The sequence below is a fragment of the Salvelinus sp. IW2-2015 genome, unplaced genomic scaffold (assembly GCF_002910315.2).
Source record: "Salvelinus sp. IW2-2015 unplaced genomic scaffold, ASM291031v2 Un_scaffold2107, whole genome shotgun sequence".
Classification (NCBI taxonomy): domain Eukaryota; kingdom Metazoa; phylum Chordata; class Actinopteri; order Salmoniformes; family Salmonidae; genus Salvelinus; species Salvelinus sp. IW2-2015.
Genome location: NW_019943445.1, coordinates 132593 through 143323, shown reverse-complemented (window position 1 = coordinate 143323; position 10731 = coordinate 132593). Strand labels below are relative to the sequence as shown.

The window sequence follows — 10731 nt, the reverse complement described above, 5'->3', positions numbered from 1 at the left end:
GAAGTGATTTTAATCTACAATCATAAAATGGAAACTTATCACAAATAGTTTCTCATTTTCAGAGAAGTGTTTGTAAATAGAAGCCCTTTTTTTAAATGATTGAATTGGAATCTGTTTACTTCCTGAATTGACTGCCTTATTCGAATTTACCCAAGCCATGCCTTTATAGACTGAAAAATATGTAACCGTGACGTATAATGTGCTACATAAATTGAGGGGTGCGTAGTTGAGGAACTTACTTTAACTTCCTGTTTWACTCGGTATGTTCAACAAAAAGTATGGCAGCCCTCTTACATTACATCGTTTTTCTATCAGCTCTTGTCCAAGGATCAGGTAAATATTCAACCATTCTATCTTTGCTCTAGTATTGACTGTATTGATTAGATATGTTTACCAATAATCTGATCAGAAAGGCAGGCAAGTGACAGGCAATAGGTTAGTGCTGATAGTTTCACTTGATGTTAGGGATGGGCTACGCACATGGCCATGAGAAAGGTTTTGCTATTTATAATGTTATTTTTGATTTACAAAGACAACAGCACAGTGACAACAAACATTAAAACATGATAAACAAACAAGGGGATGGGCAAGGAAGAGTAGCCTGGGTCTTACCAGGACACACAAGATACCCAGCTAGCCCTGTCAGGTGTCTGTGAAGGGATTGACAAGCCTTAGCCCCCCTAAGGCTTGTCAATCCCTTCACTGTTCTTCAGATAATTGTCACTATCCTGTAAAACCAACAAAAACAAAGAACAATAGGGTAGACAACATGGATAACTAAAATGTATGATATCTCTCTGTTATTGTCTATTACACTGGTCATTTTACTTTTGGAGTAGAATTCTGATATTTGATGCAAAATTATTCTGATATTTTAAATATACACTACCGGTCAAAGTTTTAGAACACCTACTCATTCAAGGGTTTTTCTATATTTTTACTATTGTCTACATTGTAGAATAATAGTGAAGACATCAAAACGATGAAATAACACATATGGAATCATGTAGTAACCAAAAAAGTGTGAAACAAAATATATTTTATATTTGAGATTCTTCAAATAGCCACCCTTTGCCTTGACAGCTATGCACACTCTTGGCATTCTCTCAACCAGCTTCACCTGGAATGCTTTTCCAACAGTCTTGAAGGAGTTCCCACATATACTGAGCACTTGTTGGCTGCTTTTACTTCACTCTGTGGTCCGAGTCATCCCAAACCATCTCAATTTGGTTGAGGTTGGGTGATACTGGAGACCAGGTCATCTGATGCAGCACTCCATCACTCTCCTTCTTGGTCAAATAGTCCTTACACAGCCTGGAGGTGTGTTTGGTCATTGTCCTGTTGAAAAACAAATGATAGTCCCCTTGGGGCGGCAGGTAGCCTAGTGGTTAGAGCGTTGGACTAGTAACTGAAAGGTTGCAAGATCAAGTCCCCGAGCTGACAAGGGAAAAATCTGTCGTTCTGCCACTGAACAAGGCAGTTAACCCACTGTTCCTAGGCTGTCATTGAAACCAATAATTTGTTCTTAACTGACTTTCCTAGTTAAATAAAAGTCAAATAAAAAGCACAAACCAGATAGGATGGTGTATTGCTGCAGAATGCTGTGGTATCCATGCCTTATAAGTGTGCCTTGAATTCTAAATAAATCACAGATAGTGTCACCAGCAAAGCACCCCCACACCATAACACCTCCTTCTCTGTGCTTTACGGTGGGTGATACACATGTGGAGATCATCTGTTCACCCACACCGCGTCTCACGGAGACAAGGTGGTCAGAACCAAAAATCTCCAATTTGGACCAATTTCTACCAGTCCATTGTTTGTGTTTCTTGGTCCAAGTTTGTCTCTTCTTGTTATTGGTGTCCTTTAGTAGTGGCTTCTTTGCAGCAATTCGACCATGAAGGCCTGATTCACACAGTCTCCTCTGAACAGTTGATGTTGAGATGTGTCTGTTACTTGAACTCTGTGAAGCATTTATTTGGGCTGCAATTTCTGAGGCTGGTAACTCTGACAAACTTATTGTCTAGAGCAGAGGTAACTCTGGATCTTCCTCTCCTGTGGCGGTCCTCATGAGAGCCAGTTTCATCATAGCGCTTGATGGCTTTTGTGACTGCACTTGAAGAAACTTTCAAAGTTCTTGTCTTAAAAAAGTAATGATGGACTGCCATTTCTCTTTGCTTATTTGAGCTGTTTTTGCAATAATATGGATTTGGTCTTTTACCAAATAGGGCTATCTTCTGTATACCAGCCCTACCTTGTCACAACACAACTGATAAATAAGGATATTTTAGGCTATAGTTTGTTAAAGACGGGTTGATTGGACATTTTATCAAGCAATCCAGTCTTTTTACAAAGTACCAATTGCTTGTGTGCGTGTTAATGAATATGGTACAGATTGGTTTCCCACACTCTTGGGCGTAAAACAAGGAGACGCCTTATCACCGACTTTGTTTGCTTTGTTTATAAATGATTTGGCAAAATACATTTAACAGTTAAATATTGGAGTAAGATATAATGATGAAATGCTAAGTATCCTTTTATGATGACATCATTTTGATGGCAGAAACTGATCAAGACCTGCAGAACGTGTTATTATGTGCAGTCAATTAGTGTAAAAGATTGAGACTCATGATCAACCAGACAAAAACACAGATCATGCATTTTAGAAAACCAGGTACTAACAGAAGTGTTTTTCAGTTTTGTTTTGGTGAAAACATTCTTGAGTTTACTAACAATTATAAATATTTGTGTATTTTTATTGATGAACATATTACCTTTCTATATGGAACATCTGCCCTGGCCGACTCAGGAAGTAGAGCTCTTTGGGGAGTTATAGGAGAAACCAAAACACTCAAAGATATTGGTTACGCTATGTATTCCAAACTGTATCAGACATGCGTGTCCTGTTCTAGGACTATTCAGCATGTCATGCCCTGATCTGTTTCACCTGTCTTGGGGCTTGTCTCCACCCACCTCCAGGTGTCACCCGTTTTCCCGATTAGTCCCTGGGTATTTATTCCGGTGTTCCCTGTTGGTCTCTTGCCTGTTTGTCTTGTCAAGTTAACCAGTGTGTTTTTCAGTTCTCCTGCTTTTTCTTATCACTCTTTTGCTGTCCTCCTGGTTTTGACCCTTGCCTGCCTTGACTCTGAACCTGCCTGCCCTGACCCTCGAGCCTGCCTGCCACTCTGTACCTCCTGGACTCTGACTTTGTTTATGATTTTTTGCCTGTCCACGACCATTCTCTTGCCTGCCCCTTGGATTATAATAAATATCAAAGACTCTAACCATCGGCCTCCTGTGTCTGCATCTGGGTCTCGCCCTGTGCCCTTATACTAAGAGGTATTTTAAAAACGAACATGTTCATAACAGAGAACTACGTTACTTTATAGGTGTCCACCGATTTGCACCTATACTTGCAATAACTGGGGACATGGGCTGGGAACCCTGTGAGGTGAGATGGAAGGTGTGTCTGGTGAGACTTTGGAATAGAGTGTTGGATATGCCAACTGCCAGAATAGATAGTAAAGTTTTTCAATGGGATCTATCCATAGCCTGGGCAACTGAAATGTCTGATCTATTTCAACAGTCTGACTGAACATCTGTACGAAAACCAAATTATGAGGATAGATGATTGTTCATCACATTTTTACTGAACAATATAGTGACTATAGAATAACAGTATGTTAAAGTTCATAAGAGGACATATTACATATAGTGACTAGAATAACAGTATGTTATTACATTTCATAAGAGGACATATTAAATATAATGACTATAGAATAACAGTATGTTAAAGTTCATAAGAGGACATATTAAATATTGTGACTATAGAATAACAGCACTTTAAGTTCAAAAGAGGACAAGTACACTGAACAAAAATATAATTGCAATATGCATCAATTTTAAATGTTTCATTGAGCTACAGTTCATAAAAGGAAATCAGCCAATTGAAAAAAATTCATTAGGCCCTGATCTATGGATTTCACATGACTGGGAATACAGATATGCATCTGTTGGTCACAGACACCTTACAAAAACAGGTAGGAGCGTGGATCAGAAAACCAGTCAGTATCTGGTGTGACCACCATTTGCCTCATGCAGCATGACACATCTCTGTCGCACAGAGTTGATCAGGCTGTTGATTGTGGCCTGTGGAAAATTGTCCCACTCCTCTACAATGGCTGTGCAAAGTTGCTGGATATTGTTGTGAACTGGAACACGCTGTCATACATGGTAATCCAGAGCATCCCAAACATGCTCAATGTCTGGTGAATATTAAGGCCATGGAAGTTTTCAGCTTCCAGGAATTATGTACAGATGGGGCCGTGCACTGGGGCCATGCATTATCATGCTAAAACATGAGGTGATGGCAGCAGAAGAATAGCACGACAATGGGCCTCAGGATCTCATCAGTATCTCTGTGCATTCAAATTGCCATCTATAAAATGCAATTGTGTTTGTTGTCCATAGCTTATGCCTGCCCATACCACCGCCACCATGGGGCACTTTGTTCACAACGTTGGCTTCAGCAAACCGCTCGCCCACACAACGCAATACACGCTGTCTGCCATCTGCCCGGTAAATAACGTCTCTGAATGTCCTTGAGTTGCCCAACCAGAGCCCGGACCTTGAACTAATCGAACATCTCTGGAGAGAGACTGAAAATAGCTGTGCAGCGATGCTCCCATCCAACCTGACAGAGTTTGGGAGGATCTGAGAGAAGAATGGAGAAATTCTCCAAATACAGGTGTGCCAAGCTTGTAGTGTCATACCCAAGATGACTCAAGGCTGTAATCGCTGCCAAAGGTGCTTCAACAAAGTACTTGAGTAAAGGGTCTGAATACTTCTATAGAATAGGATGTTTCCGGCTTTTTTGTTTTAATACAGTTTGCAACATTTTTCTAAAACCGTTTTTGCTTTGTTCATTATGGGGTTTGTTTGTCAGATTGAAGAGGGGAAAATAATATTTAATGCAATTTTAGAATAAGTCAGGTTATTACTGGTCCTCAATAGGGCGGGGGTTCGAATCACGTGTAACACATTTTCATAGTTCTGAGGTCTTACTTATTACTCCAATGTGGAAAAAAAGACACATGGATAAGTATTGTTACAATTAATACCCAGAATACGAGTCGGTCGGTCACATATTTTGTCTCCGTCAGGGATGGGCTCGATTAAGAAATGAATAGAAATTTTCTTCATAAATTCCAATACATTTCCCTGAATCTTGAAAGTAGTAACAGGATACAGAATAGCATATTGCATTCTGACTGAAAGGAAATAGAATGATTTAAGTGAAATTAAAATAAAATTTAATCATCTTTTTTATGTGTAGTTATTAGAAAAATATAGAATATTTTACATATAAATTGTCATTTGGCAACACCAGTAAGATACACCCTGCTCTTTTCTATGACAGGACTGACAGGTTTGAATCGCAGGTGAAATTATATCTCCTTATGATGTCTACTTGTTAAATCCAACTTCAATCTAGTGTTAGATGAAGGGGAGGATAAAGATAAGATGGATTTTTAGAGCTTGAGTAATTGAGACATGATTGTGGTGTGGTGCCTTCAAGAGGGTGATGGGCAAATAGTTTTTTCTAAGTGCCTTTGGAAGGGGTTAGTGTAGGTGCCAGGCGCACCAGCTTGTTGTCAAGATGGCAAAACTTTGGTTTTTTTCAGCGTCCACACTAGTGCCTGTGTGTCTCAAGAATGTCGACCACCAAAGGAACATCCAGTAACTTACCCAACTGTGTGGAAGCATTAGATGTGAACATGGGCCAGCAATCCCTGTGGAACGTGTCAACATCTTGAGAGTCACGCTCGCCACGAATTGAGGCTGTTTGACGGAAGATTTGCCAACTCAATATTGAAGAGTTGTTCTGATGTTTCGTTAGCATCAGTGGAATGGTTACTTCTAAAGATCTAAGGTTAATAAGTTAAATTACATTCTTTTCCAGAGAAAGTGATGTTTCTTTGGCTATCTGAAGTGGACTTTCCCGACTTAGATCATGGTCTATGGCTGGATGGAAGTTATTGATTGCTGAAGTTAGGATGTCCTTCCTGTCTCCACCGACTATTGAGCGCGACTGATAGTTTTTGCACAAAAAAAGGCTGAACATTGTTTCCAAGATGTGGAGCGATGTTAAACTAATCTGACAACAGGTGTCTGTGCAATGCACAACACAATCAGAAACAAAGCATACCGACTTTGGACAATTTCAATATCACGGTGTTTTGGCATTTTTTAACCTTCTACGCCCCGGGTCCGTAGCGGAACACCACAACATTCCGTGCCGATCGCAGAGCACAAAATTTCAAGAAAATATTTTTTAGAAATATTAAATTCACCCATTAACAAGTATACAGCAAATGAAAGAATATAAACATCGTGTGATAGCCACATGTCGATTTTTAAAATGTTTTACAGCGAAAACACAAATTAAATTTATGTTTAGCTCACACAATAGCAAACAACACAACTATTTCAGATGGTAGCTTCAAAAAAGAGCAAAAATATATATAATTAGTCATTAACCCAAGAAATCCTTTCATCCGATGAAGTTTATAACGATGTTTTACACAATACAATTATGTTTGTCTTGAAATTATCATTATTTTCGGTATAAATCAGTAGTTTTACATGCAGCTACAATCACAAAATAGCCGCGAAGCAGCCAGATATAATTACAGAGAGGCAACGGAAATAACTAAATACTCATGCATAAAAATCATTTTATGAAAAATACAATGGTGAGACAGAAATGAAGGATAAACATCTGTGAATGCCAGGCCAATATTTCCGATTTTTTAGATGTTTTAAAGCGACAGAATAAAGCATATAGTAGCTTACCACAATAGCAAACACACAAACGCATTATTCACCGCACAGATAGATTCGGCAAACACACAATAATTAAAAATAAATCATAACCTTTGACGCAACTTATCAGATGAAGTTCTTATAAATCATGTACAACAAAATTATATGTTTTGTTCGAAAATGTGATATTTAAGAAGCTGAAAACAGTGGTTATACTTGTGAAAAGAAAGCAACTTTCCCAAGAATGTTACTGCATATATTATCTCTGAACTCACTAATCTGCAATAACTCAGTCATACCTTTTACTAAAAATACATGTTGGAGCAGCAAATGAGATATCACTAGTTCTTAATTGAACGAAGTGTTAAGAATTTTAAAATTACTATTTACCAGTAAAAACAGCTTTACGTATAGCGAGACAGCGCCCGAAACAAAGTGGCAGAGATAGGAACTAAACTTTTCCACCAGAATAATCCGAATAACATCATTATTGTTCTTATTTTGATAAGCCTTCCATCAGAATCTGTACAAGGAGTCAGGTCGAGATAAATCGTGTTTGGTTTAGAATGTCTTCTCTATATGTCGATTAGCAAATATACTAGCAATCAGTGGCCGCGAAGATGTCATTCTTGGCATAGAAGGAGAACTCCCAAAAGCCATTAAAGTTTAGCTGATGAAACTAGGTTGAAAACCTACTTTATGATGTTTTTATAATATGTATCAAATAAAAAAAAAGCCGGAGATATTGCGTCTATACGATGCGTTTTCAGAAGCCTGCTGGATGTCTTGCGGTAGGTAGAGAGGGAATTGTGATCAGTCTTCCCAGAGAGCTCTTGTTCGACCCTCAGAATCAAGCTAGACCCCATTAGCACTTCCACTGCCTGTTGACGATCAAGTGACGCGTATGCGTGCATTGCAATCCATAAATTAGGCAATTGTAGGCAGTGCCTGAACAGAGCATCATTTTCAGATTGTTTCAATTCTGTCTGGAAGTTTGGGTCAAATGGTTTTTGTTTTACTCTACACATTATCATAATTCTAAACAGTTTAGAAATGAGAGTGTTTTCTATCCATAGAAATAATAATATGCATATTGTACGATCTAGATAGAGTAGCGAGGCGTTAAATGTGGGCACGATTATTATTCCCAAAGTGAAAAGTAGGCCTCTACACACTAACAGGTTTTAACAACACAGTAAAAGATATGCCAATCTGGCAAGTCTGCAATGCGCTACAGTCTGATGCGCTTAACAGTCTGATGCGCTACAGTATGATGCGTTACAGCTGATGCGCTAGCAGCCTGAGTGCGCTACATGCCTGATCGCTACAGCCTGAATGCGCTACAGCCTGATGCGATACACGTCTGATGGCTAACACAGTCCCTGATGCGCTACAGTCTGATGCGCTACAGTAATAGATTCGTACAGGCCTGATGCGCTACAGTCTGATCGCTTGCGTTGATGCGCTACAGTCTGATGCGCTACAGTCTGATGCGTTACAGTCTGATGCGATTAGCAGTCTAAAGTGTTAGTCTGATGCGCTACGCAGGTGCTGATGGTAGTGCCTGATGCGCTAGCAGCATGATTGTGTTACACGTCTGATGTGCTAACGCTGATGGTGGCTACAGTCGGGATTCGCGTACATGTGCTGATTTTCGCTAAGTCTAATTTCGCGCACCAGTGCTACAGCCTGATGCGCTACCAGTCTTGATGCTGCTAACAGTTCTGATTGCGCTCACAGTCTGATGCGGCTAGCAAGTCTTGAGTGCGCTACAGTCTGATGCGCTACATCTGATGCGGCTACAGCCTGATGCGCTACAGCTGATGCGCCTACAGTCTGATGCGATACAGTCTGATTGCGTTACAGTCTAAAAGTGGTAAGTCTGTGTGTTAGTCCTGAATGCGCTAGTATCAAGCATGAGTGTTACAGTCTGATGTGCCTACAGCCTGATGCGCGTACAGTCTGATGCGCGTACAGTATGAATGCGCTTACAGTCGATCGTTTAGTCTGATGTGCTACACCTGATGTGTTAACAGTTGATAGGCTACGTCTGATGTGTTAACAGTCTGATGTGCTACAGCACATGATGTGCTACCCAGTTCTGATGTGGTATAACAGTCATGATGATGCTACAGTCTGATGGTGCTCAGTTGAATGTGCTACGAGTCTGATGTGCTGACGTCTGAGTGTCTATCAAGTCTGCGTGTGCTATCATCTGATGTGCTACAGTCGATGTTGTTACAGTCTGATGTGCGTACAAGGTTGATGGTGTTACGCAGTGAAATTTGTGCTCGTCTGATGGCGCTACAAGTCTATTGCTACAGTACTGATGTGTTAAGTTTGATGTGTACGTCTGAAGTGTCTACACAGTGTGATGTGTTAACAGTCGATGTGTTACAAGTCTGAATGTGCTAATCTGATTGTCTTACAGTCTGATGTGCTAACAGGTCTGAGTTGCCCTACGTCTGAATGTGCTACATCCCCTGATGTGTTCAACAGGTCTGATGATGCTGCAAGGTCTGATTGTGCCTACAGTTGATGTGCGTATATAACACAGTCTGATGATGTGGCTAGCTTAGATACTACAAGTCGATTTGCAAGGCTACGATCAACAAACAGGTCCTGAGATGTGACCTCAACGCGGAAAGAAGACGCCCGGCATTGCGATGTGCTAACTAGCTGCTAATGAACAATACAATCATAATAAAATAACCAGTCAGTCTGATCGCGCTCTAATCACTCTATAAGGTTTTGATGCGCTACAGTAGACAATTTTGTTATTTTATTTTTTTTTTTTTTTCTTGTTTTTTTTTTTTTTTTTTTAAACAAAAGATCTTTACACTATATAACAGACATCCTACAAGTCGATTGTGCGCTAAAAGTCTGATTGCGCTATCATCATGCGTAGATTAAAAAAAGGTCGAGAAATGGCGAAGAACTTTAGAACAACAGTTTTGATGCGCTAACTATAACTACAACTCTTACTAGTACAGTCTGGATGCGCTAACACAGTCTGATGCGCTCGCTAGCTTTACAAGTCTGGGGAGCGCTAACTACAGAAGATGTGCCTGATGGCGCTAACCAATCTAGTCTGCATAGCGCTGTTAACTAAAGCTCCGTACAAAGTCTGATGTTTCCTCGACATCTGGGTGGGAGGGATGCGCTGGGCTAACTCAAGTCTGATTGCAGCCACTCCCGGTGCTACAATACATATAACATGTCATAGTGTATGCGCCCTTATCTACATAACCAAGATACACACCTAACTCTATCAAGTGAATGCCGTTCAAATACAGTTCTGCGGTGAGGTCTGCGATGCGTTACTGTTACATCACTTGGGGCAATCGTCTGCTGCTGTGTGGGATGATGCCGGTGTTACATGTCGGTGTGGGATCGTTGGCCGTTAATCAATTCAAAAGTTCTTGACGATTGCGGCGGCTTTACATCACGGTCCTGGAATGCGTAACGTCATCGGGATTCGTTATATTAACAGGTCCTGTATGGCGATCGTTAACAAACGCTCTCTGATGATTGCGTTATCGTTGATCGCGCATATTCTACAGCGTCTGCATTGCGGTCATTATACTCCGCTCTAGCCAACTACAGTCTGGATGCGCTAATTCACTTCAAGCAAGGCGTTTCTGGAAAGATGCGCATATCAACCACAGTCTGATCGCCTTAGTCTCTGATGTTGTTACGTTGAATGTGGCTAGTGTCTGATCGTGCCTATGAATAGCTACTACAGGTCTGATGTGCTAGTTAGAAACCCTAACAGTCTGGAGTGCTAAGTCTGATGTGCCTATGTAAAACAGTCAAAATCATCCTGGATGTGCTTATACAAGGTCTGATTGCCTACTGATATATAATACAGTCGGATGGTCTAGCAATGACACTGATTTGCTGCTA

At 40.4% G+C, this 10731-nt stretch overlaps 1 protein-coding gene across 3 annotated transcripts in view; it reads left to right on the top strand.

The window, feature by feature from the left end:
* Positions 1-219: 219 nt before the first annotated feature.
* The window catches only part of LOC112072965 (natural killer cell receptor 2B4-like), a 75862-nt gene continuing 65350 nt past the window's right edge, over positions 220-10731 (top strand). For 2 of the 3 annotated variants that reach the window (XM_070439991.1, XM_070439990.1), the window contains exon 1: positions 227-333. In XM_070439991.1, the coding sequence (XP_070296092.1) occupies positions 279-333 (55 nt within the window). In that variant the 5' untranslated portion in view covers positions 227-278. Of the gene's footprint in view, positions 334-10731 lie in introns of all 3 variants that reach the window. The other variant, XM_070439992.1, reaches the window with a different exon arrangement.